Raw genomic sequence first — 21,047 nt, 5'->3', positions numbered from 1 at the left:
TCTTTGTCAGTGTTGTTTAGAATGTGGGGTTGTTTGTTCTAAACTAGTTTCATCACTGAGACATAAGAGTTTTGTAACAGACAATTCTATGCCGCATTCAAACGGGTTTCGCAATCTCCGTCACGCATCTCACTGGTTCACAAGTGCTTTTAAAATAGTCTGTGCTATGTGATTGAGACTGAGACCAGTCCGTGAGTAAACGCATCTGCCCTGTGCTCGCAGAGCTCTTTCCATTCTGCTGTGTTCATTATTGATCCAGGTAGTGTCTAGCACTGTTGATAATGATCTGTGCTCTCTGTGAGTTAATACACCTCTGTGCTCGCACTGCTCTATTCATTGAGCCGCTGTCACACTGCTTCTAAAGCGAGCAAAATGCGCTCCAAAACATACGGTTGAGATGACAGGGGAAGGCTTATTAATATTCACAAGGAAAGCGCTAACTGATTAGAGAGACATTCCGATCCTCTGCCATCCTTCATTTCAGAAATTAGCTCGCAGGCCACACGAAGTGAAGTGAGTTTGACACCTGTGTGTTATGCGGTGACGTCACTGTGAGTTTGTGCATTTATTTGTGATGGGGTCTCTTTTGCAGTGTATAAAGCACACAGCACTGTGTCGCTCCAGAATGCATATATGGGAAACACTGCATTTTAAAAGAACAATGAGGAAGGGGTGTTTGCAAAGCTAGGCTATAATATGGTTGGTTTTATCGCTCATTCACTTTTCATCATGAGTTGTCAATCAGACACGCAAGATATCAACACTCAGCATACAAAATTCAATGATGGTGACAATTAACAAACACTGTAGATAAAATAAATACAGATGATCATTGTGATTCTACAACACAGCACTGCTACATTACAGTAATTTATTGGTCCTGTTCACTGTGAAGTCACAATATACAGTTGTCTTTTAATTTTAATAAATTATAGAAATACTACTGTAAAATATACTGTGAAAGCAGAGGTGGAAAGTAACGAATTACAACTACTTTCATTACTGTACTTGAGTAAATGTTTCTAATTTTTCTACTTCAAGTATAAATAAATAATAGTACTTTTACTAGAGTTGATTAAAAATGAAGTATTTAACTTTTCTACAGTTATTTTTCACCACAGTTACAAGGTACAAAAAAAACCCCCATAATATTTCAGCGTTTTTTTTTTCAAAAGTTTTTCAGCGTTTTTTGGGAAGAAGAAATCGGCAAGTTATAAGCACTAAATCTGTTTATAAACTAAAACGTGCATGACGGAAGCCCACAGAGCACAACATCATGAGCACAGCAGCTTGCATAAACTGCCGCTGGTGTCCACTCTTCTCTAGCTTCTTCAAGACTTTCTGCCCTCTCACTATACAAGAACTGTAATACGGTGATTTTCTGTATTTTTCATTTCATTCTGGAAAGGAGCCGTTTATCCAGGCGCGAGGGAACCGTCTGAACATGTTTAGCCACTGATCAAACTTCACTTGTTTTTAAGGTAGGCAATGTTTTAACTGTGTCAAACATTAACACAATGTAGTTTAACATATATGTGGGGATATCTTGTTTACTTGCTATTATATATCTAAAACAAACTTTGTAAATACCTTAGAAAAGGTACATTGTCAATAGTGTCGGAAATTAAAGGGGACTCGGGGAAAAAATGCCACCGAAATTGACAAAAATATCCCCAAAAGGCAAAAAATGCCCACACAATGAGTTCCCATATTTTATTAATAATATCTGCTATAGTTACAATTATATACATTGCGATCTTCTTTGACTTTTCACTGAACATTATTTTTTTTCCCGCTGTCCGGTTCCTCGCACCATCAAGCGCACAGACGGGATCTCCACTTCTATCAATCCGCATCAGTTTGGTATTGTACTCTCACATTAAATTCCGTAAGCGTTCACCCCTCTTGTTCAAGATAAACTGTCCTAGCGGGTAGCACTCTCACTCATGGGGCTGTACTGTGATTCCCTGCCCTGTGCTGCTGTTTATCTGTCTGAAAAGCCTCACTCACTAGAGGTCAAAAGTGCGCAAGGGATGGATGTTATATAAAGAATGTATGAAAAACCAAATGCTACAATTTACTTAATAATATCTCAATAAAAGACTTTATTATTACAACTGTAATACAATAATTTGGCATGTAGGAGTTGATAACAGTTTGCTTAATAATCTCATTCCATATCTGGATAATTGCTGCAATATCATAGAGGATAAATTTCCTCCTCTATGATACTGCATTATATTAGTTTTGTACAGTATGTTAACTTAGTAGCCAAAATATTTGGACATACATGAATGAGAATAAACCTGATATAGGAATGTGTTTCAGTCACAATGCAAATTATGTAGTTTAGAGACGATTTAGAGACATTTAGAATGTTACAAATGGCTATTTCTATTTAAATACATGATTTATTCTTAAAATGTTCTGTTTGTCCAAGAATCCTCTTGCAGCAATGCAGGTCTTTGGCATTTAGGACCTGAGGAGTCTGCTGTTTCTCAAACTAGAGACTGTGATTTACTTGTCTTTTTGTTGTGCATCTGGCCATCCACTTTCCTCTCTATCCTGGTTCGAGATACTTTTTTCAAAACAGAAATGCATGGATAGAATAGCCTTTATTTCTCTAAACAATAGACTTTAGGAGGAAAATAGAATTTCAGGAGAAATGTGTTTCTTTTTGCCTATTTTTAAAGCCACAATTTGACTTGCAAGTGTAAAGCAACTTGTAAGAACTCAATACCTCAGCAAATGGGGAAAAAAACCCACTGTATTGTGATTTCCGCATGGTAGTGCAACCATTTTCAATTGTTCTAATGATAAGAAAATTTTCTTACCAAAAGTACCAAATTAGCACTTTAGAATGCTTTTGTAAGGAATAGGTGACACAGTACATGTTTGCCATCACGGGTAAAGAAAAAATGGATTAAATACCACAGTTACAACAATTATTTCAAACTGTAATAATATTGACAATTAATGTATTTTTGATCAATTTAATGCATCCTTGGTGAAAGGAAGCATCAAGTTCTTTTAAGAACAAAAATATATTTGTGTTATAAAAATAGAAGCCTATATACTATATACAGGGTTGGGAGGGTTACTTTTTTTAATGTATTCCACTACAGATTACAGAATGCATGCTGTAAAATGTAATTTTTAATGTATTTCATTAGATTACTCAAGGTCAGTAACATATTCTAAATACTTTGGATTACTTCTTCAGCACTGGTAGATTTTTTCACTTGTTTTGACTATAAAAAAACTCTGCCAGTACAGTAAGACAAATTACACATGTTAAAAATAAATTCTCTGAAAAACCTAAATATCTTATGCAGTGCTGTTTCTAAAACAAGATAAATCAAACTGATCTTGTTTTAAGGATTTTTAGATATTTTTACAGGAAAACAATACAAAAAATATCATCAAGAATAAGATTTTTGCCCTAATATCAAAGGTTTTACTAGAAAAAAGAAATTATGATCCAACGTGAATTTCCTTGATAAAAAAATATGATTGTGCCTGGTAACATGTGCATGTAAAATTGCTTGAAATAGCATTTTAGCTTAGCATAAAGCTGACAATTTACACAAGGTTTATTTCTATTTCTTCTGCTCCAAACTTACTTCAAACTTACTTCTCTGTCTGCTCGTATGAATGTAACACATCATAAGAAAGTGTTTCACCGCTGTTCAAATGCACTTTGAATCACATCATTTATATGTATAAATGTTTTCCATCTGAAAGGACTAAATATTAAATTAAACAAATGACAATAAAATGCAAAGTAATCTCTTCAGTAATCAAAATACTTTTTGAATGTAACTGTATTCTAATTACCAATGATTTAAATTGTAACTGTAGTGGAATACAGTTACTTATATTTTGTATTTTAAATATGTAATCCCGTTACATGTATTCCGTTAATCCCCAACCCTGACTAATATATATATATATATAATATAATTTTCATAAAGTAACTTGTAACATAATTACTTGAGTAGTTTTTCGGCAAACTACTTTTTACTCGAGTCATAATTTTTCTCAGTACTTCTACTTGTACTTAAGTTAATTATTTCTACAGTAATAGTACTTTTACTTAAGTAAAAAAAATCAGTACTTTCCACCACTGCAACTAGTAGCCAGGAATTTACTGTAAACTAACACAAACATTTCTTACAGTATATGCCATTTTTAAAATTTCATCGATTTATTGCGAAACAGCATACTGTTAAAAACAATGAACACGTACATGGACCATAGGCTCATTTTCCTTAAAATATCCTATATTCACTGTGTATTATCACATTGAGAATCAATGTATGCATCCAGACCTGACAAATTTTGCTTTCAGAGGCTTTATACGGAGTTACAATGTAAAAATGTGCATTTCAAATGGTTTTGAGACAAGTGCAGACAGACAGCACATGGAGGTTAAGTCATTCCCTAATAAGGGAGCAAGGGAGCATCCTATAGCTCTATAGCAAAATTTCAGTTTCAGGCTGCAGATGATGTTTGGATCACTCAACATGTTTGAAAGACATGGGACAATGATAATCAGTACATAGATTCAGAATTTATAATGTATAATTTTATTTTAACATGGTTGGCAGTGATTGGATGATGCTGGACATTACTTTGAATCAGAATTAATTATGCTCATTTCTGATGTAATGTCTGTAACATCTCAAAAACATGAATAACCAACACTCCTGGAAACAATTTGATTTAAAAAAAAAAAAAAAAGACCTTCTATCGCTTGGTATTATTTAAAATGTCACAACTTAGTTCCTGTAACGATGCTGACATTGTCTGCCTGTCAATGACGATGAAGTGAAGAACCCAGGTGCAGTTTATTTACATTAAGCTTGAAAAACAAAAACGTGACTACAAAACAAACTAAACTAAACATAACTTGAATTCCAAACAACGTTACATAAACACAATACCTTACAATGGCAAACATGAGGCTTAAATACATGGTCAAGGGAGAAACATGACAATGATAACCAATGACAAGACAGAACTGATAACAAGGTAACAAGACAATAAACCAATGAAAACAAGACACATGAACATGGAGGGAAACATGAAATCACATGACCAGGGAATCACATGACATGGCAGGCAAACAGGAAATAACATGGAACACATGACTATAAAACAGGAACTAAACTTCCAAAATAAAAGACATTAACACAAAACATGAACAAAAACACATAAAACCATGACAGTTCTGCCATCCACATATGAGGACATCATTTTTTAGGAAAACTATTTGGTCTAAATATTTTATTTCTTATTTTTCATGTTTCTTAGGGGCTAATAGTTACAAATCAAAAAGGGGAATGGAAAATGCACACAGCAGTCACGCTCGGTTCTCAGGAATTTAAGAACACAGTGCCATTCATTCACTTTGAAGAGTAAAGTGAATGCTGACTATATTTAATTCAATGACAGCCTTTTGGGGTCTAACAATCACACTAGACCATATTGCGATATCCTATTTATTTTGATTACTTATGCAGCTCTACATATACTGCCCTACAAAGCCCAAATGCAGTAACTTCGCAATCACTACAACTGAGAAAATTCGCTTCAAAATGTTTTGGATTGTCCAGCCAAAACTCCATCCTCTCTACATCTGAGCATAGTTGGGCCAAACCTGTCTGTTACAGGACAGATCCTAGAAAAAGAAAAAGAAAAAAAAGAAAAGTGTAATACTGACTCTAGAGCTGAGGTGAAGCCAGATGTGGGAGTTTATTGCACAGAACACAGGAGTGACAGGTAAATAGTGAGGCAAGTATTCAGGTTAGGTACAAAGTCTTTGAACACAGTCTTTGGTTATACAGCAAACCAAGGCAGAAGGCACATATCCACAAATCGTTAATTCCAAACCAACACTTGCCAAAACAGGTAACCTTAACTTCAGACAGGGTCTAAGGTGAGTCACTTCCATAAACTGAGGAGCAGGTTTGTATCAAGACATCTATTACATTCAGAGTTCTCAAAATCATGTTTCCAGCACATTCAGAGCGGTTCGCTGTATAAAAGGCAAGTTACACATAGGCAAGTAGATATGCAGTAAACTCAGGTTTCACATAAGTCACTTATCTTGTATATCCAGAACAGAGTATGTGAGCGGAGTGGCGTGATTTTGCCTGGACCAAGGAGCGGATTTTTTGAAAGTCAGAGCATCGTGGTTTTCTCTCGCTCCAAGAGCGCTCCACTACCGCTCCATCACGAGTACAACTCATGTTAATGGCCCATAAAGCAACAGCATTATAGCACGAATGAATTCATGTGTTAAGCACAGTTAAACACCACTGACAGAAAGATGGATTTTCTGAATGATGTCAAAGGAGAATGTGAGTGTGGGGAGGTGATTACAATGACAAAAGGTTCATTGTGGAATCTTAAAAGGCACGTGTCTAGAAAACACGATAAAGTGTTTCACTCACACTTGGAAAGAAAATCTAAAGGTCGGTAATACATCTCTTTGTCTCTCTAAATATTATAGGTAGAAATTGCAACATTCTAATCGAATCGCCATCTCAACTGTATAACGTCCCGAATTAAACTTTAATGACCTAAACCACCAACACCAACTGAATGAATCAATTTGTTAATAATTCGTGGCTTTTACCGATTACTAGTTAAAATTAATTTTAGCACCATAATATGTGCAGTTTAAATTTATTTTCAGAGGAAGAAGCACAGCAAACATGTAAAGATGCAGAGAGCAGTAGATTTAAAAGCTTCTATCAACAAAGAACAACAAAAATAAATATATCACAGGAGAGGAAGAGTGAACTGGACCAGTCCTTCTTTAAAATGGTCTACATGGACTATGAGCCACTCACGAAAGGAGAAAGAAATGCATTATTTTGCGAACATTGCACAGCCTGGCTACATCCCACCTTGCTACAGCACGGTCTATGACACACTCATGCCACATGCTTTAGAGTTGGAGAATAAGCTGCGCATTCTGCTACAGCACTGCAATGGACTCTCATTGGCCATTGATATTTGGACAAGCCGACAGGGTCACAGTTTTCTGGGTATTGTGGGCAGTTTTATTGATGAAAACTTTCAAGGCCACACTGTTCTGCTGAGCTGTGAACACATCCAGGGACACCACACAGCAAAGCACATTTATGAAAAATATGAGGAGGTCCTGAGACGCTGGAATGTCCAGTGTGGTGTGATCAGAGTGGTTACTGATAGTGCCAGCAATATGGTGAAAGCATTCAATCTACCTGGTTTCAATGAATTTGGGGATCTACTGGATCAAGATGTAGGGGAGACAGATGTTGAGGGTACAGATACTGATGCACTCCTGCAGCTCCATACAGACCAGCTGGCCATCCAGTTGAACATGATGGTAGAGCACTACGTCACAGAATATAATCTTCACCTGAGATGTCCGATCCACTTACTCCAACTGTCTATTAAAGATGCGATCGCGAACCATAGTTCAGTCAATTCAATAAATCAACAAGGTCGGAAAACTAGTCAAAACAGTCAGAAAAAGCACACTGAACACAGAGGAAATCAACAAATTAGGTGTTCGTCCCACAACTGCATGCGCAACCAGATGGAACAGTCAATTGCAGATGATCGAATCGGTGCTGACAATGTTTGAGAAGGACACGCTGTGGCAAAACAGGCTGACATCGATCACAGATGATGGGAAAATCACATGCAATGATGTTCTCATGCTTCAAGGCTTAGTGAGAGTACTCACACCTTTTGCCGAACTGACAGATAGTTTACAAAAGGAACTGGGAAACCTGTGGATGATCTTGCCGGCAGTTGCAGAAATACACAGAATGATGGTTGGTGTCTCAAATCCAATGGAAATAGCTGCATTCGCAGAAACTCTAGCTGAGAACTTTGACTCATTATAAAAGTTTTTATGACGACACCCACGTTATTCTGGCTGCATTGTTAGACCCACGCTTTAAGAATGAGTGGATTGCAAGAGATGAAAAGGCAAGTAATTCAGTCTACGCAAAGCCACATTCACAAATCAACAAAAATGACAATACATTGGTTATTGTGAAGTGTCTAAAAAATAAAAAATAATAATAAAAGGGTACAATAATCGTAATTGTACAGTAACGTAATTGTATTGTTCTTGAAGGTTCAAGGCAAACAGATTGAGATCTGGGAGTTGTTAGTTCATCAAACACAACTTCTCTGCAGTATGAATAAAACAGTAACATTCCCTTCCCTTGTCGCTGACCCTGAGCCATCAAGCACAAAGAAAGGCAAGTCAATGTTCCAGTCCTACGCAACTGCGACACATTCATCTGCAGCAATTGACGTAAAGGGAGAAGTCGAACAATACCTGTAATGCCAAGAATGAACCCCGACATTGACGTCATTCGCTTCAGGAAGGACAACTCTATTATACTACCCCAACTTTCACAAATTGCAAGATGCATATTTAGCATCCCCAGTGGCTCGGCCAGCATAGAAAGGGTGTTTTCTATTGCTGGCCTGACATCCAGCAGTCATCGCATGTGCCTGAAACCTGCCACTCTGCAAAAGCTCGTTTTTCTGAAAGTGAACGCAGCATTGGAGATAAGGTTTTGATGATTAAAAGTGTATTCAACCAACCAACCTTTTTTCCGTTCAGATAATTATAGTTCTCAAGGTTAATATAAAAGTTTGTTTAAAGACAAGGCAATAACAGCCTACATATTTTAGTTTGGTAATTTATTTATTTTATTTAATGTAATGTTTTTCATTTGGTAATTTGTTTAATTTAGCCTCATCCAGCATTTTTTCCCCCTTTTCAAAAGTGAGCTAAATGATAATTTAATGGCTTGGGCTAATATTACTGTTCCAATAAAGCACAATGTTTTTCTTCTAGTATTATGTATTTATTTTACGCTGAATGCATCTTCTGCACAGAGATATGTGATATTTCAAATAAATAATGAAAATTTACAGTGGAGCGGTAATTGGGCACAAATTTTGCCATGGAGTGAACACGGAGCGAGGAGTGAGTGAGTGAGTGAGGAGGGAATGGGGAGGGAGCGAGGAGCGGGAAATGATCAACCCGGAGTGGAGCGATTATGAAATGCTTTGAGCGCGGAGCAGAAAGTCTTGCCGCTCCACTCCACTCACATACTCTGATCCAGAGCAGATCGTTGACAAACAGGTGAGGTTAACACAGGTGAGTAGGTATGCCGTATTCTCAGAATTCTCAAAGTCACTTATCTTGTGTATCCAGAACAGATCATTGACAGTCAGGTAAGTAATAAACAGAAAAGCAGTTTTCCACTGCGGCAGAGCAAAAGGTAAGTCCAAGGTACCTCCAACAAGGCCAGGCACTGACTGAGTGTGAGTGTGGGGTTTAAGTGCAAGTCCAAACGAGATGATAATGAACTGCAGGTGTGCGTGATTAAAACTCAGGCGAGTGAGAGCAGGTGACTGACAGTGAGGGAGAGCCCAGTGTGCTTGTGACAACTTGAAACAAACTATTTCAAAGATAGATCTTACCCTTATTAGTAATCTTATAAATGTGAATTCTCAATATCCATTTTGGATCTCAGAATATTTCTACTCTTTTTTTGCTATTCTCTCTATCTCTTTCTTCTGTCTATCTTCTGCTTTCTTTCTGAGAGTTTCTCTGTCTTTATCTCTGTCTCCTCCTGCACTCCTGGTCTGAGTAAGCCACTTATTGGCTGTGTCTCATTTGGAGGGCTGCATGCTAGGTAGGACGTGTCCTTCGAAGGCTGCAGTATACCGAGCGTCCTCCTTTAAACAAGTCTCGTTTAAATGAGATGGCCTTCGTAGGACAAACGTAACATGGTTGCTATGACAGCATGCCACTCTTTAACAAGCGCGAGTGAGAAGGGAACATAAGTCCCTCTGGAAGGGAATATATGAGGTAAAATTTTGGAGAGTTATAATGATGTAAAGAGAAAAGAAAATAGATTTTACAGGTGTACTTTTAGTCTAATACTTTTATTTTAATTATATATTAATATAATTATACATATTATATACTCTGCACTCATCTACTGAGGTACTTCAACTTGGGAATAAACATTCCTTGTGTTTGAACGGGCAAATTGGCGTCATTTATTTTAGACATTTCTGTTGAAGCAAAGAATTGTGGGTTGTGAGTGCCCATTAAGGATACACCTCATGCAATTCCCATGAAAGAAGGTCGCATTTAAAGGCAGCATTCGAAGTGTCCTACTCGCTTTTCTGAAACAAGACAGCCTCGATGACGTATGTGGCCGACAAATGCGACCTCCGGAGGACGCATCCTTCCAAATGAGACACGTCTATTGATTTGGCAGCAATGAGAAGCATTTGTGAACACAGGAAGAGCTCAGAGCAAGACTTGTGATTTATAAGACAGAAAAAAGCAGAAGAAAATTGAGAGGGTATGTGCTGAAGTGTCATGTGTTCTGGAGCAGTGTGAAGATGAACAGACAGGAGATTCATTATGAAAGGCTGTGTTGTTGGATGCTTACATCAGGCTGCTTGTGTACACGACACATGACAATACATCACGAGTTCTGCTCTTTTTGTTTCGTTTGGAGGTAATTAAGTGGATTGATGAGGCAGTGTGGCTCTACAGTTAATAATGTTTGCACACACAGTGAACTCTTGAAAAATGCTTATTGTAAAGAGAACTGTTCTACTTAAAGAGATAGTTCCCCCCAAAAATTTTAATTATTGTTCCAAACCCGTTTGACTTTCTTTCTTCCTAGGAACACAAAAGATGATGTTAGTGAGTATGTTCGGTCTCAGTAACCTTTGACTTTCAGTGCATCTTTTTTATATACAATAAAAGTTGAAGGTGACTGAGGCGGCCATTCTTAAAGGAATATTCTGGTTCAATACAACTTAAGCTCAATCCACAGCATTTGTGGCATAATGTTAAGTACCACAAAATAAGGCTGGGTGATATGACGATATATATCGTGGCGAAGATGTAAAGTGTCAATCGATAGAGATTTTGCTATATCGTGTATATTTCGCAATATGTAAATATCTACGTGCACAGCGTGGGCTTATCAGTGGGCAGGGCTTCACGTGAGACAGAGAGAATTTAAGAAATATAGATAGGGTTTTTATGGCATTAAAAACTTTTCGGCATCTGCCTAAGCAAATTCAATGACATTAACCTCGCGTTTGGTGATTCACAAGCGTTTAATATGTTTCTCATCTGACGTGCGCATCTGTGTTTCATGTGAGCGTCGCGTGCACTATTTCTGGAGCACGGAAATGTGTACGAGTCCAGCAGGCATCCCGATATTTACATGAAAGGGCAGAGCGGGATCACTCGTGCTACTCAATAATTTTTCACCCAAGAAAACCCCTGAAAAAACTTCTCCACAAAACAGGATGACTCCAAAAGAAGTCAAGAAAAAGGAGCGTGTTTTTAAAACAGGTGTGACATCTGTGGTGTAGGTTTAGAAAAGCCAACACAGAGCAGAAAAATGTAATCTGCAAACTGTGTCACACGACGATAATCATGTGTAATAAAAGCAATCTGTTTTACCTCCTCAAATGAAGCACACACAAGAGTATTATGAAAGCCAAAAGATGTGCTCCACATTATTTCGGTCATATTTTTATTTATTTATTTAGCAAGAAGTGTTTATATTCATTTAATATTTATTTTCTGCAAGAAGAGTTTACATAATTTTGGATATTTTCTGCAGTGTTTATTGAAGAGTTCCTTGAGGAAATTCTATAATAATGATAATATTGCTTAACAACATCAGACTGAAATGTGGCATTATGTGAAATTTAGCATTAAGGTAAGAATTATTTAAAACCATATTTTTTTTTTTACTTGGACTATGTCAAGTTCCAAAAAGGAGAAAATTATATAAGAGGAAGTATTTATTTCACTGACTAGATTATCAAAAAATAGGCAGTACAATATGTTCATTTAATATATTAACCAATTTTTATTGATTTTCCTAAAACATATTCTATCGTGATTTATATCGTTATCATGATAGAAAATGTCTGATATCGTGATATAAGATTTTAGTCATATTGCCAACCCCTACCACAAAAAAATCATTTAGACTTGTTTTCCTTTCTTAAAAAAAGCAAAAATCTTACAATGGAACTAAATGGGGCCAATCTGTATGTAACGAGTAGTTCCTGAGATGAGACGGGAGATGCTGGATCTAATTGCAGGCTTTTAATGAAGATGATGAAAGTGAAACAAACGTGAACTCAAATAGCAACAAACAAGAACTGACAAAGTGGGAACAAAACTAGAGGGTATTTATACACACAAGGGCTAATGAGGGAATGGAGAACAGGTGAGAACAATTGGGAACAGATGGCAATGATGAGGGCAGTGCATTATGGGAAATATCGTCAGAGGGAAACAGAAGACAGAGGACAAAACCACTTCAAAAAAAGAGTCCTTGGAAACACGACAGAAACACTGTAACATAAACATGATTTTAAAATGGCTTACTAATCTTTTCTGTGTAAAGTTCTATGCAATTTTACAACTTCATTGCCATGACGATGTAGCGCTACAAATGCTAAAACCCTAAAAATACTGTAAAAAATATGATTTAAACAACTTTACAGCTTAAACAATACATGTTTTAACAGAGAAATTAATGTAAGTAATTTTACAAAATTATAAGCTTCACATTTCTGCCTTTAAATACTCCAAAAATTTGCCCCATTCACTTCCATTGTAAGCACCTCACTGTAACCTCGATTCTTGTTTTTTTTAATGAAAAGAAGGGACGAGTTGAAATAATTTTTTGTGGAAATCAACATCATGCCACAAACGCATGAACTTGAGATGAACTTGTTGAACCCGGAAAATTCCTTTAACGTCGATATGTGGTCCACAGATGAAAGTAAGTCATATGGGTTTGGAACAACATGATAATGATAGAATTTTCTTTCTTTTTTTTTTTTTTTTTCACTATTCCTTGAACTAAGAGGAAGTCAATGGTTTTGAGAAAATGAATTCAACTCTCACTACAGTGAGTGTCAAATTTCCAAAATGAGATGAAACTTCTTAATTAGCTGTTAAGTCAGTAAGCCCGGCAGCATGAGGATTGTCATACTGTGGGAGCTGGTTAGAGATGAATGGGGTTGTTCATTTGATGTTTACTTAATGCTCAGGATTATAGGGTGTATCAGGGTTTAAATTAGGATTATAAAACAGATAGTTTAGACTCTGATTTCTGATTGGATGAGCACCATTTAAAACCGCTATAGCCGATTTACACACGTGTGACCTCATATCAGTTGAATTTCAAGCACTTTCTTTCAAGCTTGGCAAACATAAACAGCTACAGTATGTTACTTTGTGGAAGAATTGTTTATAGTTTTTATTGTTGTTAATAATTGCTATTAATTATTAAATATTGAAGTCAAATCATACAGCTTTTGGGGTAGGCCCACTGCACAACTGGTATGTATATACAGTATATGTAAGAAATTACTGACAACGGACCGTTGAATTATTGAAAAATAATGCACACCCCCATGTAGTTACACCTCAGGGGTGCGTTATTTTTCAATAATTCAACAGACAGGAGTCAATTATTCCACTTATACCACGGTTACCACACATTAAGACATCGTTCAGGGTTTTATATCAAGACATTTTCTGTTTCTCATTCCTAGAAACACTCCTGTGAGTGGAACTACTTTCTTCCACCACGGATTCATCATCTAGCTTTGAGGCAGCCTAAGCCTTCATTGCTAGTTCGAAAACGTCACTTTAGAACTAGCAACGGAAGATACGCTGCTTTTCAGCATTGGAGAAACAAGGTGTGTGTGCATGTTTGTGTGTACATGTAGGTGTGTGTGTGTGCATGTGTATGAGTGAGAGAGAGAAACTGAGAGAGATCGTGTGTGGAATTACCTGGGTTTAATGCGGCTCTTGTCAGCAATAACATCGCTTTATGTTACCAAGATGTACGTTTAATTATACTTCTCAGCAGCATGAGAGTCACTATCATTGTATATAGCCTTTCCGCTGCTAAACAACTATGTGCTGACTTGGTTTCCGAGTATGTGTGTGTGTCCGTGTGTGAGAGCTTAAGTGAGGGGGAGGGGGAGTGCGAGGGTGCTGTCCACTATGGAAGGCTAATTAGGGTGAAATACATCTAAACACTTGCACATATTTAAAGTTATTTCAGATAATATAGAAACTGTTAAACAGTATTAATCAAGTTGCAGGTGTACGTACTGTTTGTTGGTCGCGACTCGAATCTCTATGTGTGTGTGGGCGGGTTTGGGTGGTTTTCGAGGAAATGTTTTAAGTTACAAACTGGTAATTACAAGGGTATTATGCTATAAATGTGGTTTATGAGGACATTTCTAGTGTCCCCATAATTTAAATCACTTAAAAAAAAAAACATACCAAACGATGTTTTTTTGAAAATGTAAAAATGCAGAAAGTTTTTGTGAGGGTTAGGTTTAAGGGTAGGGTTAGGGTTAGGGGATAGAATCTAGAATTCATACAGTATAAAAATCATTATGTCTATGTAGAGTCCTCATAAGGATAGCCACACCAATATATGTGTGTGTGTGTGTGTGTGTATGCGTGCACGCGCTTGTGCATGTATGTGTTTCAGGGTGAGTGTGTGAGACAAGAGCGAAAGAGAAAGAGGATGCTTTTCAACCAAAATTTAAATACATTTAGGAAATAATAGACACTCTTTGTATTTATTTATTTATTTATTTATATTTTTTAAATTCCCATCACAGTGTAATTTCCAGCACATCTCAAACTCTGTATTGTGTTCACTAGAATTTTGTGGTGGAGAGAACACTGATTGAAATGACATTAAAAGAGACCTATTATGCCCATTTTTTCAAGATGTAATATAAGTCTCAGGTGTCCCCAGAATGTGTCTGTGAAGTTTCAGCTCAAAATACCCCACGGATCATTTATTATACCATGTTGTAAATGCCTGTTTTTGTGTGTGTCTCTATAAATGCAAATGAGCTGCTGCTCCCTGCCCCCTTTCCGGAAAAGGGCTGTGCCTTTACAGCTCGTGCTTCAGATACTATAGCAACAACAAATCAGAACCAATATGACTGACACCGTAAATATTGGAGTTCAGCCATATATGTATGAGCAACTGTAAATGACCAAAACATAGGCATTTTGAGTTTGTGATAGTGCTTCTTATGTAGAAAATCACTTCCTGCCCTCCATCTGCATTTCACGCTACAGCAATGCAGTGACGTGACGTCATGTGCAAACAAGCTATAACGACATAGCTCTGGTCTCCATGAATACAATCAGAGACAATGGTAACTTTAGCTGCATTAGCCGTGGAATCAGCTAACAAACTCATTCGGAAAGGCGATTTGCAAACATTCACAAAATATAAAGTGCGATACTTACATCTTCAGGATATAAAGCTGGAACATGAACAGTTGGTACTGATCCATGCTTGACAGTCAAATTTTTTGAAAATCCTGCTTTATACTGACCCTCATTCACAAAGCAGTCCGGTGTAAAATGATTTGCTCAAACATACATGAATTTTGGTATGTTTTGGGGAACATTTTCTTCAAAAACAAAACTTGTCCACGGCATGTTCAGTGGCTCTGATGCCGGGAGTACATGAAGACTCTTATGTTCACTTTTACAGCCAACAACAGAACACGTATGACGCTTATGAAGCTGAGACATTATTCTTCTCACTGTAGCTGCTCCAGCATGGAAAAAAATGGCAGATTGTGTGTCGATCACTCAGGGGAGAATCTATGATAATAGGGCGGAGTCCGTCACCAGTCATGGGCGTGGCCTGATCTAAAGTGACATCACTTTAGAGTGGATACGAAAACCAGTCATTCTGAGACACTGTTTTTGATTAATAGAAATATAAGAAAGAGGAGTGGGTGGACTTTTAACATTGTAGGGTGGATGTGTACACACACTGCCGACTCACATTTATGTTCAAACACCATGTAAAATTGAATTTTGCATAATAGGTCCCCTTGAAAAAAAGGTATTTAAAAAAAAAAAAGGTAGAATCTTCTGTCTTGCTAAGGCTTATTTCATAGCTAACATTTTATGTATCCTAAATACACTATTTTCACACTTTTTTGCACAATTTGACAAAATTATAGCTTGATTGGAAATGACACCAAATAAAAAAGGTGTTATTTACCTTGAATTTTCTTCTTCTCCAAACATAACTTGACTCATATTTAATCTCAAGTATGCTCTTCACTGACACTTTTGTCAACTTGGTTAACAAGTATACTAACTTTAAAAAATAAATAAATAAAAATAAAATAGGGCCAAAAATGTTTGGTGTGTTGGAAATGATGCCACAACTGAGGAACAATTGTAATTATTTGACAAATGTATAGATAATTTTCACACAATAAATATTTAAAATGTGTTTGTTTATTTCACACTTTTTAGTTTATAATATAGTTTTAAACATATAATATAGCCTACTTATAAGGCATTTGAAAAGTGTCAAAAATAAATTATGAAGGCCTGGTAAAAAATTTCCAATTCAGTTTTAATTAGACCTTCACAAAAAGAAAAAAGTTTCAGTCAATCCCTGAAACATGAAAGTTGAAGAAACGCCTATTTATATAAAATACTTAAGATACTTAATAAGATGTGCATACAAAAGAAAGGAATTTCTCCACTGTGCACAGTAGCGGTGTTAACCACCACGCAATTGCGTGTGGACCTGGATGTTTAGGGCCTCTGGTCAGACAGCAAAACGCTCAAGGTGGATTTATTTTTATTTAGCAACTATGTTGCCTAAAATTCACGATCCTTCAGGGCTAAACAATCAATCAGAATAACTTAAAAATCGCAATATGGTCATATGTGATAACTAAACCATAAAAGGCTTTGATTGCACCCCAGACTGAATGGGTGAGGCGTTTTTCTTTTTTCTCACGCAGGGCTCATGACTCTGTTTACTGCTGTCTCGGAGCGGTTCACGTGTATTGTAAAGGCAGAGTGCTGCAGGGTCACCCCTTTACACAATTCTAAACTTTTGAAGCCCCTTAAAGTTTTTATACAAATATAAAAATGTGATACAGTATCCCAAAAATAGAAAAGGTAACAGCTTTTACCAGATTTTGTAATGAGGAACACGGTAAACTGTCAAATACGCTTTGACACTGCAATGTCAGTGTTTCACCAAAATAAAAGCTTCAGGTGAATGTGAAGTAAATATGACAGAAATATACCGAATATGACTATTGTATAAAGCAGAATATTAAAATAATAATCCAGAATCATATTATTATAACAAACTTCAATATTAAATATTTCTTTTTATTACTGTATTGTTGTATTGGTGCAGATAAATTAAATCATATTTATTATATTTTAAATTAAATACAATTTTTGAAAAACTGTAGAAATATTATTTGTATTATCTTTATCTAGATTGTTATTTTATTAAACCTTTTGAATCTACTTAGCTACGATGGCCAATGAATTAAAAATTATGATTTAAAATGACTTTTATGTCATTTCTAAGCAAAAAAAAAAAAAAAACAACAACAAAAAAACAAAACGAAATATTTATCGAATAACATCATCAGGTTGAAAAATATTGACATACAATTTCAGAGCCATATCACCCCACCCTATGCCGATGGCAAAAGGGGACCCCCGGTTAGACGGGAAATTGTGACCACGCCCCTGACTGCACATGTTTTTTACCACTAGTGCCTTCTGTCCCCACCGAGGCCCCACCCATCCCACCAAACCCCACTCCTATTCATGCATAAAAGTTAATATAAAATTTGAGCAAAACTGGGCATTTGTCTTATGGTGTGAATTTAACTTTTTTTAACTTTACTTTTTGAACATGAGGATGAGTATCATGTCAAAATGTTCAATATTGTGTGAGCTGTTCCTCTAAATGAAGCAGAAAACTCTCCAGTTGATGTTAGTGGTGGCAGCAGGGCCATTTCTAGTCATAGGCGAACTAGGCAGTCGCCTAGGGTGCCATCAGCTGGGGGTGCTTCCTCCCCAGGACCGATGAGATCATCAAGGAAGAGAGCACTCTTGTAGACGGGAGTGCCAATAATGAAATCACTATGCAAGTCAGCAAAAAAGGAGAGTGCCATGCAAGTTGCCCCAAACGCCAATAACATCAATCTCGCCCAGGGTGCCAAAATGGTCAGAAGCAGTGCTGGGTGGCAGTTCTATGCTTTAACTCCTGAAAATTCGGAAACATAAAAGCAATTACTACAAATAAAACAACTGAAGTTGTGCAGTTACCTCATAGTGTAGAGTAGGGTGCCGTCGTCTTGGATACGCAGTAGTTTGTTGGGCATGGTCATGTTGTGAGCCACAGATTTCTTCCCATTGTGAAAGAATGTGTCTGGAGTCCAGATCTTACTAGCCATCAGGTTGTTCAAACGCAGAATATTCATTGGTCCCTCGAACTTCAGCCGTTCATCTTTCCAGCTCTGCCTGAAGAACACGTCAATGGTGTACTCCTGCCAAGAAACATAATAACAAGATGTTCTAGAATGTTTTTGGTTTGTTTGTGAATGTTCTCTTTTGGTAAGAGCTGTGCTGATGCATTGTTCATTGCAATTTGGAACACAATACCCTTTTACACTGATTGGCTGGCATTAAATTTGCTGTTGTATTCACAATAGTAACAGCACAACCAATTTGATGACCTTATAACCATCTAATGCATCAGTGAAGTGGGGGGTTTGTGTTCCTCTTTAAGCAAAGAAAACCAGTGCAATTCAAATTCAAGGCTTCTCTAGCCCTAAAATGGCCCAGAGTCTGTAGCGTATCATTTCCCCTAATCCATCTTTACTTGTTTATTTTACAAAAATATAGGATAAAAACAGTTTAATGTTTTTTTCTGATGGAGCATACTGCGATTGAATAATAGGCTCTACCCTACAATGCTTAAGTCTCAAAGCTTTCACCAGTGCTGAGGGCGAGCACAGCCAATCAGATTCCACTCTCAACTGCAAGAGACTTTGGTGCGCAAAGATGTCAAAAGTTGTCAGATGTCAACACGGCTGATATAACTGGGAAAACTCTTCAAATGCTTTTGACTAGCTTTAGATAAATATTTGTTAGGGAGTTCTAGACTAAAACCAATTCTAGTCTAAGCAGTTCTAGAGTTTAAGTAGTTCTAGACCAGCGGTCACCAATTAGCAGACCGCGGTCCGAGTCTGGACCCCGGCTTGGTTCCATCTGAACCGTGAGATAATGACAACGGTTGTCCTATCTTAACGTTTCTAGAGTTTTAGTGAGCAGCGCATCAAAACAACAGAGCTATAGACACCACAAGCACTCAGGGGCGATCAGCGCTATATTACCTTTTTCTCAAGCGTCGAACACGCTTCATTTCCTGCTCTGTGCGTGTTGCCTCTCTCCCTCGCGATATACGCGAGGCATCGCATAAAGCCAAATTAGGCTACATAGATTTTTGTTTTATTAATCAGTGTGTTATGTGCCTTTCATGACAAACAGTTTTTTGTTTTCATTTTGTGAAAATTAATCAGAGTTGTCATCATCACTGATTATTAGTTATAATTAATACAAATTATTAGTTAGCCTGGCTAGTAGAGTTCCCTGCTTCTGATGAGGACGTTCCCATTATTTCATAGTCAGGCCATTTATACTTAAGAAAACAGTATTTTTAAGGTGTGAATTGTTAGTTTATTGTTATTAGATTCTCACTTTAGGAAAATATAAAAATGGTCCATTCAGACTTTTACATTTTCTAAATTTTCTCTCAGGGGTTACCCCTGAACCACAATACAGCAGTGTTTCCTGCACCGCTATTCAGCAGCGGTGCTCCACCGCCACTGAATCTCCAGCGCCACGGCAAGAGAATGATACTCAAGTTGTGAGCTTACAGTCTGAATTCAGTGTGATGAGATATAAAGAAATAATGCAAAAACAACACGTCTTTCTAATGCATTGTGTAGGGCTGAACGATCCATTGAAATAAAATCAAAATCAAGATATGACCTTATGAATATGAAACTGCAAAGGGCTGTGATCTAATCAAGCAAACAGTCTGCATGCGCTGCTCTGCGGAGCTCTATCTCATCTCATGCACAGAATAACGGATGTGTTGTGTTCAGTTGTATTTACAATGCTCTGAATTCACTTTAAATGGCCACCAGGTTTTTTTGTGGACAGAAGTGGAGAGAGCATTTTACCATATTGGAATTCACATGCGCTCATTCAAAGGCTTTTGTTAACATGACTTAACACAGAAAATTACTGAATTTTTTTAACCAGATCTCATAGCAATGCCGCATACAAATAAGGAATTATTAGAGAAATATTACTTGTAAACTCAACAAAAAAGAAACGTCCCTTTTTCAGGACACTGTATTTTAAAGATAATTTTGTAAAAATCCAAATAACTTTAAAAATCTTTATTGTAAAGGGTTTAAACAATGTTTTCCATGCTTGTCCAATGAACCATAAACAATTAATGAACATACACCTGTGGAATGGTTATTAAGACACTAACAGCTTACAGACGGTAGGCAATTAAGGTCACAGTTATAAAAACTTAGGACACTAAAGAGACCTTTCTACTGACTCTGAAAAACACCAAAAGAAAGATGCCCAGGGTCCCTGCTCATCTGCGTGAATGTGCCTTAGGCATGCTGCATGGAGGCATGAGGACTGCAGATGTGGCCAGGGCAATAAATTGCAATGTCCGTATTGTGAGAAGCCTAAGACAGTGCTACAGGGAGACAGGAAGGACAGCTGATCATCCTTGCATTGGCAGACCACATGTAACAACTCCTGCACAGGATCGGTACATTCGAATATCACACCTGCGGGACAGGTACAGGATGGCAACAACAACTGCCCGAGATACACCAGGAACGCACAATCCCTCCATCAGTGCTCAGACTGTCCGCAATAGGCTGAGAGAGGCTGGACTGAGGGCTTGTAGGTCTGTTGTATGGCAGGTCCTTACCAGACATCACCGACAACAACGTCGCCTATGGGCACAAACCCACCTTCGCTGGACCAGACAGGACTGGCAAAAAGTGCTCTTCACTGACGAGAC

At 37.3% G+C, this 21,047-nt stretch overlaps 1 protein-coding gene across 4 annotated transcripts in view; it reads right to left on the bottom strand.

Annotated features, from left to right (window-relative positions):
* Window positions 1-21,047, bottom strand: part of LOC127413316 (gamma-aminobutyric acid receptor subunit alpha-2-like) — a 280,046-nt gene that overhangs the window by 156,099 nt on the left and 102,900 nt on the right. For all 4 annotated transcript variants that reach the window (XM_051650347.1, XM_051650346.1, XM_051650348.1 and 1 more), the window contains exon 5: window positions 18,254-18,474. In XM_051650347.1, coding sequence (XP_051506307.1) covers window positions 18,254-18,474 — 221 coding nt within the window. The remainder of the gene's footprint in view (window positions 1-18,253; window positions 18,475-21,047) is intronic.

The sequence above is a fragment of the Myxocyprinus asiaticus genome, chromosome 22 (assembly GCF_019703515.2).
Source record: "Myxocyprinus asiaticus isolate MX2 ecotype Aquarium Trade chromosome 22, UBuf_Myxa_2, whole genome shotgun sequence".
NCBI classification, from domain to species: Eukaryota; Metazoa; Chordata; class Actinopteri; order Cypriniformes; family Catostomidae; genus Myxocyprinus; species Myxocyprinus asiaticus.
Note: the sequence above shows the minus strand (reverse complement) of the source record. Positions and strands in the feature narration are given on the sequence as shown.